This window comes from Bufo bufo, chromosome 3, assembly GCF_905171765.1.
Source record: "Bufo bufo chromosome 3, aBufBuf1.1, whole genome shotgun sequence".
NCBI classification, from domain to species: domain Eukaryota; kingdom Metazoa; phylum Chordata; class Amphibia; order Anura; family Bufonidae; genus Bufo; species Bufo bufo.
The window spans coordinates 210394664-210418648 of record NC_053391.1 but is presented as its reverse complement, the minus strand read 5'-3'; the positions used below and the strand labels follow the sequence as shown (position 1 = coordinate 210418648).

The following is a 23985-nucleotide window of genomic DNA, read 5'->3' as shown; positions in this document are numbered from 1 at the left end:
TACATCATCAATCATATGACACCTATTACACTAAAGACACTTTGTTAAAAGAAAGCTAAATTTATATTTAAAAAGGTTTAACACAGATGACACGGTCACTATGACCAGAAGATGTATTCCTCTTATCTGCCCCTTTACACTGCCTGAACATGGGGCAGATTATCGCTAACAAGCGTTCGTAAAAATGCTCTTTAGCGATACTCCACCAGTGTAAAGGTGCCAATGATTACCTGATGAATGAACCAAACACTCGTTCATTGTTCGTGTGGACACCTAAATCATTCTCTATGGGGATGAGCGACTGTGGATGGGTTGCCTTCACTGAACGCTTCCTTCCCGACTAAAATAACCTAAACATGTTACCTAAAAAGGGAATTACAAGTAGTTGGTGGGTCACTAGAGATCATTTGTTAGTTGACCTGTGGTCATATCAGTCTGAGCATTGATTCAAACAGTGTGTGTGGGGAGTGTACTAACAGGATTTGTATGTGGGACGGTCAGCATAATGTGAGCTAGCAAGCCTGAATTGTAAACCGCTGCGGAATATGTTGGCGCTATATAAATAAAGATTATTATTATTAGAGTAGAATCAGTGACTGTGACCGGATTGCAGCTCCAGTCTTCTGGGTAAGCCTTAAAGGGAACCTGTCATCAACTTCATGCTACCCATACTAATGGCAGAATAAAGTAGAGACAGGTGAGATGATTTCAGCGGTCTGTCATTTATAAGTTAAAAGTAAGTGGTTGCCGAGAACCAACATCACAATCATTGCAGACTGGGCCTGGAAAAGAGTCCCGGCCACCTGAGAAGAGTCCTGGTTTTTCATATCTCCTGCCCACCTGCTGATGACTGACAGTCTTCTACCTAGTTTTCTCCCTTTCTCTCTAGGAGAGAACCGCCAATCATCAGCAGACGGGTGGAGAGCAGGAGATATGAATAACCAGGACTCTTCTCAGGTAGATGTGACTCTTTTCAAGGCCCGGGCTGCAAAGTTTGTGATGTTGGTTCTCAGCAACCACTTACTTATAGCTGATTTGTTACACACCGCTGACATCAGCATTTCTGTCAGTATTTTATGCTGCCCTCAGTGAAGTCAGCATAAAGTTGATGACAGGTTCCCTTTAATATATCCTACCATTACAGCTTCTATGTAGAGTTATGTATGTTTACTGTATAATTTTGTGATTTATATAAAAAAAAAAAGCAGCGATCCTGTCAGGGTCATTAGCTACGAAATAAAAAAACATGTAAAAGTCACACAAAAAAACTTGTTCCTATGGCTTCTAAATGAAAAGAGAAAGAAGCTGACGAGTATATCCGTTTGTTTCTCCAGCTGCTTCTGTATTAGCATCTTACATAGTGACGGCTCCTGCTCTGAGGAGGGGATTAGGATGGGCTTATTTTTCATTTTTACACAGTGCAGAAAGAACCATAAAATTGCGTTTACAGCCGTAGTGACGGGTCCTCTATGTTTTGTTGGCCTCTTAACAAGCAAAACAAATCTCTGATTATATTCGTGTTTGGAGACTCGAGTATAGATTTAATCTGGGAGATATTTATTGGTAAAATACGTAAGAATGGAGCACTACACAAGCATATACAGTGGCTTATCTGAGGAAACCAAGGCAAAACGTCCTCTACTTTACGCAATTGTTCACTCTTCTGAATCTTTTCGTCAAGATGATAATAGCGTGCTAAAATGTTAGAACACAAAAAATTATTTTACACTCACCACTTTTGCTACTTTGATAGGTGACGGGGGAGCTGCAAATAGAAAAGAACACGTGAGCCAGAGTTAGGAGAAGGCAAGAGATATCAAGGTATTACAAACAGACATGGGGGAAAAGGAAGGTAATCTTGCCCATGCGCTGGTGCAGTGAAGCTTTCATGAGGTTGTCCCCTGAGATCTTCACTGCACATGCGCGATAGTACTGAATGAGACTCCACTGGAGCAGTGAGGTTGCTGGAGCGGTGAGGTGAAGCGTTGCTCTGAGCACCTCATTTGCACATAACTAAAAATAAGAATTTCTCGGGTTCATTCTAGTCACCGTGATCAGTATGCCTGGTTTAGGCTAGTTGCAGCGGGGAACGGCCTGCTGGATCTCTGCAGAGGTTTGTACCGCTCCGCCCAGTCCCATTCACTGCGAGCAGAGGTTTTCTTCAGCCAATTGTCTGCTATTTTAAGCTCCGCCCCTGCTCAGTCCAGAACGCGCCAATAACGGGCCTTGTCAAGTTCTGCAGCAGAGAACCCATTTCATACATGGGAATGCAGTTGTTACTACAGCATGTGATGGATTTTTACAAACCCCATTCAGAAGCGAGGCAAATCTGCAATGGCCGTCCTAAGAGGTGCAGCCTCTGCAGAAGGGGCTTGCAACCACAAATCTGCATATTCATTTATATACCAATTACTATTTATTATTACATAGATTTGTTGTTAGATCACAATGTATGGAGCTGTTTTTAGTCACTATGGGTGTAAAGTAGAACTGTCCACACCAACCAATTAGATTCCTCCTTTTATTTTGGACAGCTCCTTTGGAAAATGAAAGGTGGAATCTGATTGGTCGCTATGGGCAACTAAGCCAGTTCTACTTTACACCTGTTTGATAAATGACCCCTATATATTTTATTATTTGAGCAGTTTATGTTTGTAATTACTTAAAGGGGCATTCCCATCTGAGACATTGATGGCAAAGTGAAAGGGGGTGCAACAAGCAAGCGCAGCCATCATCTGCTCACCACGATGGGAGTTCCGAAAATAGCCAAGCACTCCCATAGCTGTCAATGGAGAGGTGGCCGTGCATGCACATTGCACTCTCCATTCACTGCCATGGGACTTGTTTGCTCGACTATTTTAAAAGCTCCCATAGCAGTGAATGGACAGCACGCCGCGCATGCATGGTGTGCTTTCCTTCACTTCGGGGGCCCTGTTCTGGTGATAGGAGTGGGTCCCATAGGTGGGACCCACACCTATCTGACATTTAAGGCATATCCTAGTGATATGCCATCAATGTCTCACATGGGCAAACCCCTTTAAGGTAGCCATACATATTAGATAAATGCCAGTTAAGATTTTGGTACTAGTCGACCATCTAGGGGAAAAGAGGAAACCAAGCACATTGGAATTCATTGGTTCTAATGGGAGACAAGATGTCTGGAAGCAGCTTATTGCCGTCTCCCTATTGAGAAGAGATGCATGTATTGCAGACATTAGCATGGATGTGTATGATGGGTTAGGAGGAATAGCGGCCTGCTATCTAAGGTGTAAGGCCGGCTTTAGGTATTCTGTAGTACTGCTATCTAGTCACTGAACACTATAATTTTTTCGACATATCATGGCGATACTTTATAGTAACGTTATTTGGATAACTATACGGAAATTTAATTTGACCAAAGTGGGGCACTGTTGGGCACCCTTCATTATAGCACTTATATATAAGGCACTGTTTGGTATACCCTGACAGAGGGGCGCCAGCGGGAGGTGCAGCACAGGCCACAGGGCCTCACTATTTATATGATGGCGACAGTAAAAAAAGATATTATAAAATAATAATGACAATAAAAAGAAAAAACGACACCGCGCAGATCATGCACATGCAATTTCCATCCATAAAATTATTACTATGGTTCCCAAAAAACTGATTACTAAATGCAGGATTAGAACTGATTACATTAAACCCAACAATCAGAATCTGCATAATGAATATCTACAGCATGAAAGGTGTTAAGACCATGGTAAGCTTGGACCACATGACAAAAAAGTCCTTTCCTAATCCTAGCTCCCAGTCATTATAATGTTTTCTTCTTGCTTTCTCTTTGCAGACGCGAAGTCAATTAAGTCGATGAATGTAACACATGAATGAGCCTTGATAAGGCCACTCGGATTCAATCACTGGGAATAAAACAGCTCTTAAAAGGGCAGCGTCTGGGCCATTACAGAAGACATAGACACATCTCTAACTGGCAGCTATCAGGAACCGCATTATGTGCAACTATAAGCTAATTAGGATGGAACAGAAATGGAGTCGCTGTAATTGCTATTAACTGCGTCCATGCCGAAAGAGCAAGAATCTATCTGTACAAACCATCTAATGTACGGTATTCCTGCTGTTTATCAGATGCTCTTGTTTACAGACTGTTCAGCCTTGTTTGTCTATAGCAGACTCTCGCAGTACATTTGAGGGTACTCTATTAGTGTAGCCTCTAAAGTACAATAGTAATTTAGTCATCCGTAGAACAACTGCCTAAGGGATCCTTCACAGAGTTCAGCCTGAAATAAGCAACGATCAACAATATAACAAGTTGATCAACGCTCGTTTAAAGGACCTTCCACGTGGGCTGATACAAAATGAAAGAGGGATGAGCAATCACAAGCACGATCATTCATCCTCCCAATTCAGTTTGCATATTATTGACAGTGTAACCCCTAATTACAGTTGAGGAGAGTTGATGCCCGCATAAAAGATCCGATCAGTCAACAAACAAGCTTTTGCTTGTTTGTCGACCCATGGTTGCCATGTTTACACTGGGCAATAATCTGTAATCTATGGATCATCTGCCTGTGTAAAAGGGCCTTTAGGCTAGCCAAACACAGTAGACAGCTGGACGTTTGGTTAAATCTATTGCTTCCAATCACCCATATACATGGGTGCTTAGCCGAGTGTGCATGCGTTCTCAATAGGAGAAAACTGCTGCCAGATACTGTACCTCTTAAGAAAAAAAGGATCAGGCAAGTTGAAGTCCAAAATGTCAGATCCTTCTCACTCCTGACACCTTCCATCAGGGGAGAGTTAGGAGGCTCCATACCCATTTAATGGTCGACTGTTCTGCCAAAATCAGTAGGTTTAGATGGTATTAGTAAAATATGTATGACCGCCTTAAGGGTATTTGCCATGCGAGAGAGTACCTTAATGTCCAGTTCCATCAACCAGACTTCACAACATAATCATACAAACTGAAATAAAGTCCTACATAAAGTACCAAATTTGATCTGGAACCTTACGTTTATCACATACAGTATTTAAAAATGGTGGTCCGCTTTTGATTGAAGCTTATTAATACACACCCTACTCTAATATTCATGATGTCTTAAAGGGGTTGTCTGGGTTCAGAGCTGAACCCGGACATACCCATAATTGCACCCAGGCAGCCCCCCTGATGTTAGCATCGGAGCATTCCATGGTCCGATGCGCTCCCTTGCCCTGCGCTGGATCGCGCAGGGCAAGGGCTCTTATTTACAATAACACACTGTCGGGCGGAGGCTTCCGCCCACCAGTGTGTTTCGGTGACGTCACCAGCTCTGATGGGCGGGATTAGCGCTGCCCTAGCTGTTTTACAGGCTAGGCTAGGGCAGCGCTAAAGACCGTCCGTCACTGCCAGTGATGTCATCGGGCTCACTGCTGGGCAGAAGCCTCCGCCTGGCAGCCCCATGGAGAGCCAGGAGCGTCACAGGAACTCCAGAAAAAAATGCCTTTGCCCTGCGCGATTTAGCGCAGGGCAAAGGAGAGCATCGGAACATGAACTGCTCCGATGCTCAATTCAGGGAGGCTGCCTGGGTGAAAATGGGGATATGTCCGGGTTCAGCTCTGAACCCAGACAACCCCTTTAAAGAAGACCAAAGAAATACTGTATATAAAAATAATGGACTGACCGGAGTATGGCATAAGTAAAAATCCAATGTATAATAACTGAGCTGACATGAAAGAGATTATGCTGCATACAAGGACTACAATAATAGAATATGCAACAAAGTATGGCATACTGTCTGCACCAAACCAACAGGAAACAATCATTATTAGAAAAATGTCACTACAGTGGCTGTGTGTTCTCACTTGTTACAACAGGCAAATCCTATTAGGTGCATAGTAATTTAATGAGGTTAGATCTCATCTAGGGTTCCTCCTTCAGGTAATTTTGAGTCTTGATTTTTGGACTTATTATTATGCCCATGTGGAGACAAAGTCATCTAGACATGATTAATCAATATGGATCTGATGTGCAGCTGCAGAAATACCAGTGCATTCTAAGGTTCTTATGTGACATCAATGTAAAAAGAGATTTCTTAGTTTACATTTTATTTTTATTTTTTATTTTCACCACTGGCACAACGAAATGTAATTCAGTATCTACATTTCCTTTAAGGGGGTTATCCAAGTATTAATCATTCATGGCCTAAAATAAGCCAATCAATGTTTCAATTCAGGCCCCCCCCCCTTTATTCTGACCTTTGGAACTTCCAATTGTTAGACTCCCAACAAACAAACATTGATTATGAAGTCCTAGAGAACCCACCTAAATCACCATTAAATGAGTTCTGCCAATGTACTAATGCCCAATATGGGGAGGGAAGATGCAGATCAAGTTAGATGTGGACTGGCGCTGTACAAATATATTCATTTCCATGTTATACTGTAACTTAAAAAAATTAAAGTCATGTACACAATGCACAGTAGAAATAAAATACTAGCATTCAACTGACCTCCTCTTAACACGAGTAATGGCACCTCAGCCCCAACTGGAAATTGCTTCAGGACTTCAACAACTTGTATGTGTGTTAGATTTTGCACATTCTGATGATAGATTTCTTTTATTACATCTCCCTTCTGAAGGCCAGGACACCACTGGCTATCCAAGATCATTTTGACCTTTTGGCCCATTGCACTGTCAGCAATAGCAAATCCAAAACCCTTAGGTCCTTTTAATAAAGGAACAGTTACAAGCTCTGGCGGTGGGTTCACAGTTGATGCCATAGATGTCCTTTGATCCTGTATCTCAAGTGAAGGACCATTTAAACGCCCATTGACTAACACATGGCCTGGTTTTCCATTTTGATCCAGAACAACCAATCCCGATTTCAAGTCCTGACTTCCCATGTTTTCTCCTTGAGTTGTCATCTGCCCATTGATGATTGGTGGGGCATTGGTAACCATATCATTTACAGGATCATCACTGTCTTCAGGAAGAGGGTATCCACGGCAGAGGGTCATATTCACATACTGGTTTATGGGAATCAGCTGGAACATCTGGACGACTTCTGCATGAGTGTGACCAAGGACACACGTTCCATTTATGTCAACAATCACATCACCTGGCAGAAGAAGAAGACTTATGAATTCTATCATACAAGCAACTCTTAAAACCCTTAATATTATGCATCTTTATTTCATTTCTGTGATATATATGAATTTCATGTATATACTCCGTAATTTGTGAGCCCTGAAGTTTTGCAAATCCAGGAAAGGCTTGTGATATATACAGAGGGTATAGCTTGGAAGTCAATGTTGCATGAAACCAAGTTCTATCTAAATGCCGATTCCATTTTACCATTTGAAATGTTTCTATACCAAAGCTCATTCCTCTGCTGATTGCAGCAAAGTCCGTTTATTCATTACAGTTAATAAGAGCGGCAAGATGGATTTTGGGAGGACATTATTTCAGGCTCTTGATGGCTAAGTGCTGGCTTCCACACTGATGCAGTTCATTTCCTAAGCTGCAGTCATTACTTTAACCCACTCGTTAGTATTTATGGGAGAAAATCCAAGAGAAAATATATGGTTTTGAGTGAAAGATTATTTGAAAAGTAAGAGAAGTAAAATCACGAATAGTCTTAGAATGAATCCACACAATGTGGTCAAATCATAGCAAAAGTGCAACAAAATAGCAGCCGATTTTGTACAATTTGCTGCAAAAAAAGCTATTTGAACTCTATATCTGAACTTACCCTTAGAATAAATATCATTTTTAATGTAACCCTACAATAAAAAAAATAATAAAACCTAAGAAAGGCATCTCACTGAGAACAAATCTATCTATCTAAATAAATTAAGGTGACCACCGTCTAGAAAAGCTGCAACCCTGAAAGTCCAGAACCAGGGGCGTAACTACCATCGGGCCCAGGCCAAGAGGGGGCCCAGTCTTAGTTGGGATCATCCCCTCTTCTACTGGGGGTGAAAACTTGGTCAGGGCTCTACCCTCTAAAGGAACAACTTTTAGCAAATGAGGCAGTGGAAAAATGAAAAAAGTTTAAAGAAGAAACCCTTCTGTCCTGTGTGGGGGGGGGGGCCCGATTTGATTCTTGCTATGGGGCCCTTACTTCTCTATGTACGCCACTGTCCAGAACCAATAGAGTTCCTGACATACTGCACTCCGGTCTTCAAGAAACTAAATGAGGTGGTAAGAAGAGCATAACATTTAGAAGTGCGCCCATAGATTGCTATGGGTGCCATATAATGGATCCATAAAACAGCATAAGATACATGTACCCGATGTGCTAACTAGGTCTCCTGTTTTAGTAAAAATGTGTATTCCCATGAAATAACAATGCTAGGACTCATGTTGTGATGTTCTTTTGTTATTCCATCTGGAAATGCATGTACGGAGCTGTATTTGGCTGTAGATTTCATCAGATCGACCACACTCCTTCATGAACCCTATGGCAGGCAGAGAGGATCAATGGGCATTACTATTCCAACGTCAATAAGGTGTGTTCCTACAGAATCCTTTTTTTAACATTTCAGTGTAACAAGGTTTAAATTCATCCCCCAAGATGTATACCCTGCAATTTTTCTGATTCAGCTCTACTTAACTAGTGTGTGAGCACTTCCATTGATGCTGAGCTATTGATCACATAAGTCGAATTGATAGCACTAGAGGGACATTTGTCCTAAATAGTGGATTGGAAGAGATTGACAGAATGTCAATACTAGAAGCAAGGGCGCATTTTCATTAATTTTTTATAGGATGGATTTATACATAGGTTTTCAATCATATGAGTACTGTGCGCGTCATACCTGGTGCTATTTTGGCATCTTGTGCCGCTGGACCATCCTTCAATACATTTTTCACCTGGAGAAACTCATCTGGTCGGTCTCCTCCAATGATGGTAAATCCAAACCCCATGGAGCTCTTCTTCAGGGAGGTACGCAGTATCGCTCCCTTTAACAGTGCTGGATCTCTGGTGAATGGGGACGCCTCCGACTCTAAGATGGATGGAAAACAGACTGATCAGTACGTCCACAACTATATACATCGATGTCAATTACTACAAATGAATACCTACCGGTATTTAGTGCCCCGTGAGATGGAGGCAAACTCAGCTGTCCAAGCTGTTTCCTTCTTTTAGCTTCTACAACTGGATTCTCAAACTGGGTTTTCTGATTAATGTGACTTTAAAAAAAAAAAATGGATCATATATTAACACTTCTCATATAGAAGATACTTCATGTTATACACGTCACGTAAAAAAAGGAAGGAGCCCAAACCTTCAAACTATTTTTTTAAAAATTTCAAAACATTGTTAAATATTTACAAAAGTAGAAAACTGTAAAATAAAAATACACGATTTAAAGTCCTACACGGATGTTGATACAAGTCACTGGTGAAAATTATAGACATAAAATTTTGGGATCTTTAAGACAATATCATTGTAGTCTTTAAATCCATAAATGCTGGACTGCGTCCAATAGGGAACTGGACTGTCAGTACAAAATGCACAAGACCTTACTCCACGATTTCTGCTTACATTGCGGTTTTTTTCAGTAAAACTGAAAAATCCTTTAAAAGGAACATTAAATTTAATGTCCGGTTAGACTGCCCGATGTTCGGGGAGATTATCGGTAACGAGCATTAGAATGAGTGGTCATTAGCCATAATCTGCCAGTGTAAAGGTGCCGCCAGGCTCGTTCATTGGGTAATCAGATCGTTTCTGTGGTCACCTAAAATCATTGATTGCCGGTAGCAGATCGTGCCGTCTAAACGTGCCAGCAAACAATTCTGTACAGGGGCGAGCGATGGCATAATGTGGAAGAGATTACTGCATGTAAATGCACCGTCTCCTCCACTGACGAGCAAGCAATTGTCAGGAAGGAAGTGCTTCCTTCTCAACAATTGTCTGCTCCATCGAATCAATGATAAATGATAAAGGGAAACGGAAAATAATCTTTCCTCCACTGTTTGCTAGTCTGCAGAATTTTCTGCATGTTACTGAAAAAGTCGAAAACCTGCACAGAACACGGCTCTTTGCTTGGAAACTAGCTAATGAGAAGATAAAGGGTAGGACGTAACACTCTCCCACCACAGATGAGGTGGCTGCTGCTCCGGCCAGTTGCCTTACAGGAAGACATAGGATTGTCAGGAAGAGGCCATGACTGAGCTTCTGGTATACATGGAGAAGATTTCTTTATATATTTCTCAGTATTACTCGTAACATAGGACAAAATAAGATGAAAGGAAGAGTTTGGATTAAAAGGGGTTTTCCAATTACTCAAAACTCCCCTCACCGGTAATATACTTACCCCGCTCCACTCCTGGTCCCCGCACCACCGCTGATGCTTCTCGCTGTACACGGATGAAAACATCCAGTGTCGGGGGGAAGTAGCCCATGGCAGGCGGGGACGAGCCTCCCTAGCATCGCGGGTGCCTGTCATTGGTTGCTTCTCTCGGACACTGGATGTTTTTATCCGTGTGCAGGGAGAAGCAGCAGCGGCGGTGCGGGGACCAGGAGTGGCGCTGGGAGCGGGGTAAATATATTACCGGTTAGGGGCCCTGCACATGTGGGAGGGGTTTGAGAAATTGGATAACCCCTTTAAGTGCTATTTTTTATATGCTCTTGCACATTTTCACTGTTTTGCATTCCTTTAAAGTTATATGAATAAAATGTACATGTCCAATTTTTCTTTTTTTTTTTTCTTTAGACTTGCATGCTGCTGTTTAAAGGGGAAAAAAAATCAGGGCCTCAAAAACAAATAAGCCCCACCACCAGGGAAGAACTGGCCATAGAAACTACAGGGACATTTACAGGTGGGCCGAGCCCTCTTCACGGCCACAAAGCATTAAATTATTATTAGGAGCATTAGATAGCTATGCACCTGGCCAACGGCCCCAGGTGCCTTCCTGAACTCAGGGTACTTTCACACTTGCATTTTTCTTTTCCGGCACTGAGTTACGTCACAGGGGCTCAATACCGGAAAAGAACTGATCACTTTTATCCCCATGCATTCGGAATGGAGAAACATCAGTTCAGGAATGGATGTCATCAGTTCAGTCACTGCTGCGGTATTATCTCCGTCCAAAATTCTGCATCATTTGCAGGAATGCCGGATCCGGCATTAATTTACATTGAAATGTATTAGTGCCGGATCCGGCATTAAAAATACAGCAATGCCGGATCCGTCCATCCGTATGACAAACGGAGAGACGGATCCGTTCTTGCAATGCATTTGTCAGATGGATCCGCATCCGGATCCGTCTACAAATGCTGTCAGTTTGCATGCAGATTGCCTGATCAGGCAGGCACTTCCGGCGACGGATCACTCTGCCGCAAGTGTGAAAGTAGCCTCAAGTGTATCATCATCCCCATGGTAATATAGTTGAATACTGTGGTGAAGACCGCAGTACTTTGTGCTGCACAGTTCTATTTGGTTCTGATCAGGCGGCATTTTGTGCTGCACTATAGTATTGCAAGCCCCACCTACTTGTGTTGCCCCAACTTCTGTCAATTTGAACCCACCCACAACATGAGGCCATTTTTTTTTTCAGGGCCACTTTAAAGGGAACCGGTCACCTGGATTTTTGGTATAGAGCTGAGGACATGGGCTGCTAGATGGCCGCTAGCACATCCGCAATATCCAGTCCCCATAGCTATGTGTGCTTTTATTGTGTGAAAAATAAAGATTATATATATATATATATATATATATATATATATATATAAATAAATGAGGCTACTAACGTTTCCGGAGCCCAGCCACGCCCCGCATACCCCGAATCTCCTCCTTGCTCCCCGACCTCACAAAGCTAGAGCGCCGTAATCTCGCAATGCACATGCGCAGTTTGTTCCCTGAGGCTGATGCCAGCACAGGGAAGGAACACTATTCCGACACTGTGCATGCGCTAGCTCGTGCATCGCAAGATTACGGAACTCTCGCTTTGTGACGTTTGGGAGTAAGGAGGAGATTCGGAGGATGCGGGGCGGAGCTGGGCTCAGTCAGAGAACGCCGGACTCATCTCTGACAGGACTCATCTAAAGTTAATTTACATATCTATAAAATCGTTTTTATGGGGACTAGGTATTGCGGATGTGCTAGCGACGACATAGCAGCCCATGTCCTCAGCTCTCTACCTAAAATCCAGGTGACAGGTTCCCTTTAAGTTCCCAATCCACCCCTGTGCACCACTACCAAACCACAAAATCATGGCAACTACCAAATTTATTTACATACTGTTTGCGACACTACATTGCTACAGTCGTGGTCACAATTTTGAAAAACAAAAAGGTTCTATGACCGCAGTGTTTATCAGGCAGGTCACCCAGAGCGGTGAATTAATGTAGCGAGCGCAGATTCTCAGTCTCACTGTGATGCTCCCAGACTCTTCCTTCACAAAACTGTCACCATGACTCGCACGCTCAAATTAAGTAGCCTCCCCTGATATTTCTACCAGGGAATTACCAGTGCAATTACACATTTAGCAATTCTTGACTAATGTTCTACCCTTAATGAGTATAGAGATCATTAACTCCTTGATGAATACAGAATACAGATATTTAGGCAAGCTGGCTCTGCATTAAAAAAAAAAAGCCTTTACAATTAGTGTCAAGTATTCTGTACAATACTTCTTCCATTATATAGATTCTATAGGTGTCATAGGAAACCTCGATTTTGCCTGCCTCCTCCACAGTCCATACTTGTTTCCTTGTATTGTAGGGATTCTGTACAGAAAAACAATTGGACGGTAGGATGTGCAACAAGAAATACTGTGGCACGCTGGTAATGCATTATGCTTGCCTATTTTGGTGATCTTTTATGGTCAGGTAAGGCACATGGAAGATGCTGCTGTACAGGATACTGCCAGAAGCACAGGAATAAAAGGCGTCTCAGAGGATGCAAATTAGGAAACAAAAGGATCCAAACCAAGTGTGACCTTCTTCAAAGACCAGGGCTTGAGCCCATCGATTATTTATAAGTGAATATATGTATTGGAGTCCCAAACAATGTGTTTTAACAATAAAATACTAATATCTTAGATGGCTTTAACCTTGAAGCATGTTATCCTGGACTTGTTTTGGTTTTTGAAGGAGGTTGTGCTTGCTCCAGATCCATAGTTACTAAAATTTCCAATTTAGCCAAAAACATCCCATGACTTGGGCTGTGAAAGGGACTGATCTTGCATACTGTAAGTGGACATTTTGGGGTAGTCCAAGTGTTGGGATTCAAATGTCCTTAATTTTTGCAATGTCAGTGTTGAGTATGATTTGTCCATATTGTTCCAAAGGTAGAAGCAACTTGCTTCACAAAGAATCGTTCCCACTGTTCTGCAAACACCGAGACACTAGTCAAGAACTAAACTAAATCCCACCCCTCAGTCATTTCCCAGCCAAAAATGAAGGGGATTAAGGAGAAAAACAGAAACCACCAGGGGCAGCTCAAGAGATGACTGAAGACAGATTTATTACTGTATAAACATGGTTCAGTTAGCTCCACCTAGTGGTGACAGCAGTCAGGAAGATTTGGATTTTTAGCTTTGTACATAAAATATAGCTCTTATTCCCATAAATATATATTATGAAACTATTCAATGTAGAACTTTGGAGTTTAATAAGATCAACATGTGCTTTGCATTGAAGAATCTACTTTAACGGTTTCAAAGGGTTTAAAATTAAAACGGACCAAACAACTGAGAAAAAATCTAATACACTAATGAAAACACCTGAAGTATGAAATTCTACGGATTTCGCCCGTACCCACCACATGAAAATAAATAAATGATTTCATTAATAAATGATATCCAGAGACAATTGGAAATCACAAGCCTTATTAGCTTGGACAGACTTCTCTCGCAGTGTAATCTGGTGTGAGGGTCAGTAACAAAGAACGTATCATTATTTGTTCTCAGTGCAATAAATTCTGCACATTTTATTCCTGTCCCATGTGTCTGAGAAACAGCAGGAAATTACAGCTTCTCGCTGCGCTGTCTGCTCCGAGAGGCTTCTCTCAGAGGTAGTTAAATATTCATGCGCAGGATACAAAGACAACCCAATCAAACACCTCAGCCAATTCAGCATCAGTCCGACAACCAAGCCGCAGGCAATGAGTATTACGGAGCACAATTTTAAGCTATTTGCTGCAATTTCATATGCCACAACCGCCAATCTATCTGCAATTAGAGACACAGAATAAAACCAGTAAAGCCTCACACACATGGCCATTTCTTGGGATCGGTCATGAAGAAGCTGATGATGCATTTTAATGGTGGCCATGCATACTAACGTATGTATATAAGTATAATAGTATACGAAGATGTTTTTCAGTCAGCAAAAAAAAAAAAAAAATTATATATACATATAAATCACATATAAAACCGCCAGCATTACGTTATAGTAGTCCCCAGTCTGTTATTAATGATGTGTTTGATCTGGTTCTCTGATGCTCCATATGTGACAAAAACTATGTTTTAATCGCCATCAGCGTTATCTCGCCGGTCAGTCGACAAAGACCTCCTTGCTTTAAGTCAAGATCAGCACGCCCCCTAACCGTCCCCTCTTCTGTGCGATTGACATCCTGCAGTGCGGCCTGGGATTGCGTTAGTCTCACGCATGCGCGGTGTGCTGATGAAACCCGGCTAACTGCGGGAGCCGGGATCGCACAGTAACAAGGAGCGCACTGCGCATGTGTTTATCTGGACTTGAAGCAAGGAGGCCGCTGCCCCCTTGACTTCAGACTGCCCGGCGAGATAGCGCTGATGGCGATTAAAATATCGTTTTTGTCATGTATGGAGCATCAGATTACCGGATCAAACACATCATTAACAACAGACTGGGGGCTACTATAAAGGTAATGCTGGCAGTTTTATATGCCTTTTTGGAGGTGACAGGTTCCCTTTAAAGGGAAGAAAACTAAAGTAACCAGTATATTGTATGGGTCGCTTTTCCCAATTTTAATTCCCTTTAATACTATAGACTTCGCAACAATTATGTAAATCACATTCTAAGTCTGAGATAGTGGAGCGCTCCTTGAAGTGTTCATAATTAAACAACATGTGGTACCATTGTTAAGCCGAGATAATTTAAATACAAAGTGATAGGAAATTAGACGGCTGGAGTATGGAAAGTGATACCGCTTAATGGACTCCACTGAACATGTCGCTTTCAGATGGGATGAAACTTTACATTCCTGCCAAGCTACCAATGAAAACCAGCAGATACAGTTAAAGGCTATGTACACTTTTGGGGCATTTTTTTAAAATTGCATTTTACATATTTTGAGCTATAAAATTGTAGATATTAAAAACATGGAATCCTATTTTGTGTACATAGCTGAGATGCTCTAGTAGCAGCCTGTGGATTTTCTGTCTTTTCTGTCATTTGTGGAGCTGAATGGCTCCTTATCTCTGCTCTCTTACATTATAAGCTCCTCAAAGCTCAATCCTTATCATACCGATTAGAATATGGCTTAAACAAGTGTTTGCGACCTCTTAGAGATTTAGAGATAAGAGTTATTAGATGACCTGCACAAAAAAAAAGTGAAAGAACCAGTCACAAAGCTAGAACAGTTATTGAGTTACCGGCATTGAGTTCCGTCCTAGGGGCTCAATACAGGAAAAGAACTGATCAGTTTTATCCCCATGCATTCTGAATGGAGAGAAATCTGTTCAGGATGCATCAGGCTGTCTTCAGTTCAGTCTTTTTGACTGTTCAGGACGGAAATAATACCACAGCATGCTGCGGTATTTTCTCCGTCCAAAATTCCGGAACACTTGCCGGAATGCCGGATAATGCATTATTTTCCATTGTGATGCATTAATGCCAAGTGTTCTGGCAAAAACGGATCCGGTTTTGCGATCTGCGCATGTGCAGACTTTTAAAAAAGTGAAAAAGATAAATGCCGGATCCGTTTTTCCAGATGACAACCGGAGAGACGGATCCGGTATTGCAATGCATTTGTGAGACAAATCCGCATCCGGAACAGTCTACAAATGGTATCCGTTTGCATACAGATTGCCGGATCCAGCAACGGAACTGCCTGCCGGAATCAAACAACGCAAGTGTAAAAGTACCCTAAGGATACTTTCACACTGACGTTTTGGGAGGATCCATCATGGATCTGCAAAAAAGGATTTGTTACAATAATAAAACCACATGCATCCGTCATAAACGGATCCGTTTGTATTATCTGTAACATAGCCAAGACGGATCCGTCATGAACTCCATTTAAAGTCAATGGGAGACGGATGCATTTTCTACTGTGCCATATTGCGTCAGAGAAAACGGATCCGTCTCCGTGCAAGGACGGATCCCACTGACTTGCTCCGCACCACATGGCGGACAGAAAAAAGCTGCAGGCAGCATGGTGTTCGCCTCCAGAGAGGAATGGAGACGGAACGGAGGCAAACTGATGCATTCTGAGCTGATCCTTTTCCATTCAGAATGCATTAGGGCAAAACTGATCCGTTTTGGACCGCTTGTGAGAGCCCATGACGGATCTCACAAACGGAAAGCCAAAACGCTAGTGTGAAAGTAGCCTAACCCTTTTTGACAAAATGGCTCAATATTTTTAAAAAAGGCCAATTGAAAATATAATTTTTAACCAAAAATGAGTACAATGCAATCAAACAAAAATTGACTCCGAAGGTGTACATAGCCTTTAAAGGGGTTGTTTCACTTTAGCAAATGGCATTACTCATGGGGTCCAGATTTATTTTTTTACCCAAGATCTATCCTCTGGAGTCGGTGGTATGAATCTTCTCCCCGTTCTGTAAAAATGTCTGAGCATTTCAGAATGAAGTCTTGTATAAAAAGTTACAGGGCTCAATTTAAGAAAGTTGGAATAGGGCTTCTGAAAAACCTTTTAGGCCAAGTTCACATCCGTGTCGGAAGCTCCTTGATGTTTGTTACAAAGACAAACATCAAAGTCAATTAAGACCATTGCAGGTTTGTAAGATTGGCTTTGGTACTTCTAACAAGAATTCTCCAGGATGATGATAATCACAAGAAGTGTAAAGGTAGGGTTAACCCTGTATTGGTTTGAGGAACTAAGTGGATTATTCCGCAACAAGACATTTTCCCTCTCCTGTCCCGAGCCTTAAGAAAAGGATGTAAAATACTATACACGTGAATATTTCTGGAGACTCTCCTCGCAGCCCGAGCTTGCTACACAAGTAACAGACAGGTCCCCAGGCTGCCAGAAACCTTTCCAAGCAAACTGGTATTTGTGTTGCTCAGTGGAAGAGGCAGAATGCTGGAAGCTGTCCCTAGCTCCACCGGATAGTGGCATATGAGTGGGTGGTTATGTGAACACAAGACATCATGCGGGAATCTGGAATGACAAACTGCCCCCTCCCTCCCTCCTCCTGCATTGGACCAAAAATATACATGGCCAAAAAGAAAAGTTCACATGACATCTCGGTTCTGTTTATTCCAGGTGAAATGTCCTCTATATCAGATTGTTCAAGGGGGATGGAGATGTTGCCATGGCAGCAGAGCTTTTCTGGAAAATGCTGCGGCTGGTAATCCCCCCGGTGTGCTGAAGGCCACCAAGATAGGCAAAGGGTTAAACGCCATAGGGCTGCATAATAAGTATGCATTATAGTTTAATATTAATAATCATGCTATATGGAAACTGCTCCCCACACAAGCCAAAATGCTGTTCGGAAAAGAAATCTATGCATGCATAATTCATTTGTATAGTGCCATCAACGTAGGCAATGCTCCTCAAGGTTGAGATGAGGGCTTAAGTGCAGGATCTAAGGACCGGTGGAAATAGCAATTAACGGCAGGAGAATAACAATGCTTTGCCACATGGATCTTGCAGCCTGAACGTATCAGTGGAAGACGTGAAGACATACGATAAGCCGCAAACTCAAAATATTTAATTAGATCGCAGTCTGTTCACGGCGAAAACACAAATCTCTGGATACCTGAGAGCTCCAGAAAATTAAAACCTGAGCACTTGATAAGCAGAGAATAAACTTCCCTAAAGGAGCACTAGCATTAAAGTATATACGCTTGTTCTGTAAATGCAGTACTCATAATTGTTCATCCAGAGCGTTCTGATTCATGCTCAAAACACTGTGACACATACACAGACTGAGTACTAGCAGAAATGGAGCAAGGGCAGAATGCAAGCCCCTTTAAAATAACGTATTTTTCGCCCTATAAGACGCACCTAGGTTTTAGAGGGAGACAATAAGAAAAAAAAATTTTTTCATTAGAACTCAGGTCAGACCACTAATCAGACCCCAACAAAACCTCAGATCAGACCCCCAATCAGACCTCAGATAAGAGCCTCATGCCTCTCATCAGTCCCCAGCAGTCTCATATCAGTCCCCAGCAGTCTCATATCAGCCCCCAGCAGTCCCAGTTGCCGATCAGCCCACATTGCCTCTCATATTAGCCCCCAGCAGCCCCATATTGCCCCACATCAGCCCCATATTGCCCCACATCAGACCCCAGCAGTCCCTGTTGCCTATCAGCCCACATTGCCCCACATCAGCCCCATATTGCCCCACATCAGCCCCCAGCAGCCCCATATTGCCTCAGCATCTCTGTATTGCCACAGATCAGCCCCCAGCATCTCCATATTGCCCCGATATCAGCCTTCATCATCTCCATATTGCCCCCAACATCTCCATATTGCCCCCATATCAGCCTCCAGCATGTCCATATTGCCCCCAGTGCCTCATGTTTTATAAAATAAAAAAAAACACTTACCTTTCCTGCTCGGGACGCCGCTGCTCCTCACAGCCCACGCTCGGTCTTCCTCCTCCTCCGTCTGCTGTGCAGTGAACTGGTGCGCACAGCGTGAGGTCACAGCGCGCCCCCACACTGTGCGCAACCTTCAAAGCCGACAGCCGAGGACCAGGAAGCGTACAGATCCTTCACCGCTTCAAGGTCCTCCGGAACTAATGAAGCGCTTCCATAATGGGGGGGGACGGACGACAGAATGCGTCTTATGGGTACGGTAATCATTTATGAAGAAAGCTGTCACTTTTCACACTTTTCATTATATATTTCCTTTGCATTTATTGCTCCTATTTCCCGTTCCGGGCTGTGGGAGGGGGGGGGGGGGGGGGGTACTGGAGATGTGGCAGAGAAAGGAGAAGAGCATCATGGGTTTGGTTGGTTAGAGCAACAGGAAGTGCTACATACAAGATGAAAAGAAACTAGAGTGATCTATGTATATGGTAAAAACGAGTTAGAAGAGTCCAAATTGTAAAAGAAAAAGCACAGAGAAGATGTACACTAGGCTTTCTGTACTAATCCTGGAAAACCCCTTGAAGGTCCGCCGACTACTACAGTCAATAACTTGCTGGCTGATCATCAAACCTGTATCTTCCACATATATTTAATATCTACAGCCAGTTTAACTTGACGCTGTTCTTTATGCCATGGATCAGAAGACTTAAAGGAATTGCTTCATCAGAAAATCACCTATTGTTTACATCAGATTTCTGTGTAAAATATTTTTTTTTGCGTTTTGCAGGTTTAATGAAACAACCAACAATTGATGATGACAACTAAGCTCACCCACGCAGCACAAAGACTCTGCTTAGGTCAGGGAGCATGCTCACAACACCGATAGAAGTCAATGAGTCATCTCCAGACTACAGTTTCTTATGGTCCCCAGGGCTGCTGTAAAGTACATCTCTGAATGCAGATAACAGCAGCTCAGGCAAGATGTCCGCCTTCAGAATCATATACAGCAAAACCGAAATCTAAATCAGAAAAAACCATCTCATATGAATATGCATTACTATCTCATGGGATGAAGCAGATCAGTCAGACTCAATCCTCTTCCATTGCTACTCACACATTCTCTTGCTTTAGAAATAACATGGAAGTTCACAGAGATGTTATGCAAGGAGCACAGAAGATCAATCCAAAAGTAATTCAGTCTATGGCCTTCTATACAGAATTAATGTTACTCAAAGTTACTCTCTGGGTGCTTGGGTCAATGACGTCATCAGCACAGGGGATTAAAAGGGTTGCGCAAGAATGGGGGGGGGGGTTTGGAAAAAAAACAAAAAACACTTGGCCGGACCAGTAAATGAAAGATGACTTACCCGCTTACAGTCACCAGCTCCCTCTCCTCCAGGACTGCGATGCTCTGGTCAGTGATTTTCTGCGGCAATGACCGACTCCCCTTACGGATGGTTACATGACGCAAGGTGATTTGGTCTCCGCTGCGGCCAGTGACTGGCAATGTCCAACCAGATGTTGACATTGAGGGAGCCCAGTGAAGCATTGCAGGCCAGGAGGAAAAGGAGTGGGGAGCCAGCGCCGGTACGTCATCTTTCTTTTAGGATCCGGCTAAGTGAAGGGGTTTACCAACCCCCCTTCATTCTTTCACAACCTCTATAAAGAGCCAGTTGTGATGCTGGAATATATAGCACTAGACGTGTTCTAGGTGCCTGTAACTTCTGTGTTCTTGATGATAACTTCATGGCTTGCTTTCACTATGACTGCTTCCCAGCCTCAAGTCATGGCTTTTACAAATACATTCTCTGCATAGGTTTGGTTTGCTCAGCAACCTGGGCTCGACATTTGCTGCTCCAATTCAAAGTCAAATGCTTTCTCCCAGATGCCTCACATCTTGTGTTTGCCTTACATCAAAGGTATACATCAGGAGTGTTTCTAAACATACACCTCCGATTTATGCCAATGTATAGCATACGGAGCGCTATATATATATTTTTAATTATTCACCTCTTTATAGGAGAACACAGCACAATATGTCATCCTAGTGAGGAGACTCTTCAGAGCACTTGTTTTCCCCCAAAGTGGGGGGGGGGGGGAGTCAATGCGTCTTATAAAGCGAACATGCCCAGAAATATGGCTGTCACGCCTCCACCAATCAGTTTAGTCAGTTGCCCGACCGCTCGCCACAGCAAAGGAGCATTACTGCAGTCAGCACTGCTTTCCCCTGGGACTACTGGGCTGTCTCCACCTGAGACTTGGTGAGTGACAGCCTGGACAAATATGTATTACATAAGGCTATAACCTCTCCATCTATAGGAATACACCCATGTACTGCAGTACATGGGTGCACTCTTTAGGATGAGGGGGGTTATAGTCACATTTAATATAAACACTGTCCAGGAGCTGTACAATTATTGGCCTAAATGTTTGCATTAAATGTGACTATAACCCCCCTCATTCAAAGGAATACACCTATGTGCAGCAGTGCATGGGTGAATTCCTAAGGATGAGGGGGGTTAAAGCCACATGTAATATAAACACTGTCCAGGGATTGTACCATAATTGACCTGTGTATATTAAATGTGACCATAAGCTCCCTCATCTATAGGAACACACCCATGTACTGCAGTACATGGGTGCATTCCTATGGATGATGGGGGGGGGGGGGTCATAGCACTTAGGCTAATTACGGTACACTGGACAGTGTTTATATTATATGACTATAACTCCCCTCATCCATAGGTATGCACATGTTTTAGCCTACCTTTTGGTTGAAATTATATATATTTTTTTTCCTCCTCTAAAACCTGAGGTGCGTCTTATATTCAGGTGTGTCTTATAAAGTGAAAAATACAGTATCCGTTAAATCCATCTGTCAGGGGAGAGTTGCGAGCTCTCCATATACACATTAGATTCATGACCAGTCCCACCATAAACAAGACAAGATCGAAGGATCAGAAATTTTAACTTCCAATCCTTTTTTGTGTCAGAGGTGCCTGGCATTATATCTTACCTCTCTCCCCATTCAAAACACATACACCCTTGGCTGAACCAGAAGAGACAACAATTCAAGGTGTATTTGAACCTAAACCACTTCTAGACCGGGCCATTTGCCCCCTTCCTGACCAGGCATAAGTTTGCAAATCTGGCATGTTCCTACACTGCCCTGAAAATTGCAGGCTTAGGTAAGTCCAAGAGAGGCGGTATATTAGTGTTATGTATCCATCTGCGGAAGCCACTTTGACGCCTGGTAGATGGGCCAGACACACGTTTGATCAAAAATGTGCGCAAAGAGCTTCTATTTTTCCATTTATAATAGGTATAATACTACTTTAATTTAGAATGATCTCCATTTCTCAGCTCTACTGTTTGTATGTGAAATGTTGTGCAGGCATTTTTTTTACTCAATGTGTCACTTTATGTGGTAACAACTTTGGAATGCTTTTACCTATGCAAGCCATTCAGAGATTGTTTTCTTGTGGCATATTGTACTTCATGTTAATGGTAAATTTGAGTCAATGTTTTACATTTATTCATAAAAAATCCAAAAGTTAACGAAACTTTTAAGACAGATACCTCAAAGTATTCATGAATTAACATTCCCCATGTCTACTTTATGTTGGCATAAATTTAGTAATGTAATTTTCTTTTTTTAGGACGTTTTTAGGTTTAGAATTTTAGATTACATAATAGAACCAACCCATAAATGACCCTATTTTAGAAACACCACCTCTCAAACTATTCAAAACTGGTTTTAGAAATGTTGCTAACCCTTTAGATATTCCACAGGAATTAAAGCAAAATAGAGGTGAAATTTCAAAATTGTACTTTTTTGCAGATTTTCCATTTTCATAATTTTTTTCCTGGAACACTTCAAGGGTTAACAACAAACCAAACCTCAATATTTATTACCCTGATGCTGCAGTTTACAGAAACACAGCATGTGTGGTTGTATACCGCTGTATAAGCACATGGCAGGGCTCAGAAGGCAAGGAGCGCCATATGGGTTTTGGAAGGCAGATTTTGCTGGAATGGTCTTTGGGCACCATGTTGCATTTGAAGAGACCCTGAGGCATCCCTACAGTGAAAACCCCCAAAAAGTGACCACATTTTGTAAACTACACCACGCAAGGAATTTTTAAGTGGTGTAGCGAGCACTTCCCTCAACAGGTGTTTCATATAATTTTTAATACTTGGGTGTGAAAATGAAAAACTAAATTTTTTATTTACAAGAAAATGGTGCTTTCTTTTTCACATAAGATAACAGGAGAATATCCCCCCACAATTTGCTACCCATTTTCTCTTGAATACAGTAAGCTCCCAATTGTGGTCGTAAACTGTTATTTGGGGATACGCCATTTTTTGTTGAATGAGCTGCGTGAGGGCTTATTTTGTGCGGGACAAGCTGTAATTTTTAATAGCACCATTCTGGGGTAAATTTGGCTTTCTGGTTGCTATTTATCTCATTTTTTGGGAGGTGAAGTCACAAAAAAAGCTGTCTGGTGTCAATTTTTTTTTACACCGTTCACTGGATGGAGTAGATCATGCAATATTTTTATAGATCCAGTCATTACGGACACAACAATACCAAATATGTATTTCTTTGGGCTCTTTCACACCTGCGTTCTTGTCTTCCGGCATAGAGTTCCGTCGTCGGGGCTCTATGCCGGAAGAATCCTGATCAGGATTATCCTAATGCATTCTGAATGGAGAGTAATCCGTTCAGGATGCATCAGGATGTCTTCAGTTCCGGTACGGAACGTTTGTTGGCCGGAGAAAATACCGCAGCATGCTGCGCTTTTTGCTCCGGCCAAAAATCCGGAACACTTGCCGCAAGGCCGGATCCGGAATTAATGCCCATTGGAAGGCATTGATCCGGATCCGGCCTTAAGCTAAACGTCGTTTCGGCGCATTGCCGGAGCCGACATTTAGCTTTTTCAGAGTGGTTACCATGGCTGCCGGGACGCTAAAGTCCTGACAGCCATGGTAAGTGTAGTGGGGAGCGGGGGAGCAGTGTACTTACCGTCCGTGCGGCTCCCCGGGCGCTCCAGAGTGACGTCAGGGCGCCCCAAGCGCATGGATCACGTGATCGCATGGATCACGTCATCCATGCGCATGGGGCGCTCTGACGTCACTCTGGAGCGCCCCGGGAGCCGCACGGACTGTAAGTATACTGCTCCCCCGCTCCCCGCTCCTACTATGGCAACCAGGACCTTAATAGCGTCCTGGGTGCCATAGTAACACTGAAAGCATTTGGAAGACGGTTCCGTCTTCAAATGCTTTCAGTACA

At 42.7% G+C, this 23985-nt stretch overlaps 1 protein-coding gene across 6 annotated transcripts in view; it reads right to left on the bottom strand.

The window, feature by feature from the left end:
• The window catches only part of MAGI3 (membrane associated guanylate kinase, WW and PDZ domain containing 3), a 345070-nt gene that overhangs the window by 65107 nt on the left and 255978 nt on the right, over positions 1 to 23985 (bottom strand). For all 6 annotated transcript variants that reach the window (XM_040423894.1, XM_040423896.1, XM_040423898.1 and 3 more), the window contains 4 exons: positions 9063 to 9169; positions 8794 to 8982; positions 6483 to 7091; positions 1734 to 1765 (listed from right to left, as the gene is read on the bottom strand). In XM_040423894.1, the coding sequence (XP_040279828.1) occupies positions 1734 to 1765; positions 6483 to 7091; positions 8794 to 8982; positions 9063 to 9169 (937 nt within the window). The remainder of the gene's footprint in view (positions 1 to 1733; positions 1766 to 6482; positions 7092 to 8793; positions 8983 to 9062; positions 9170 to 23985) is intronic.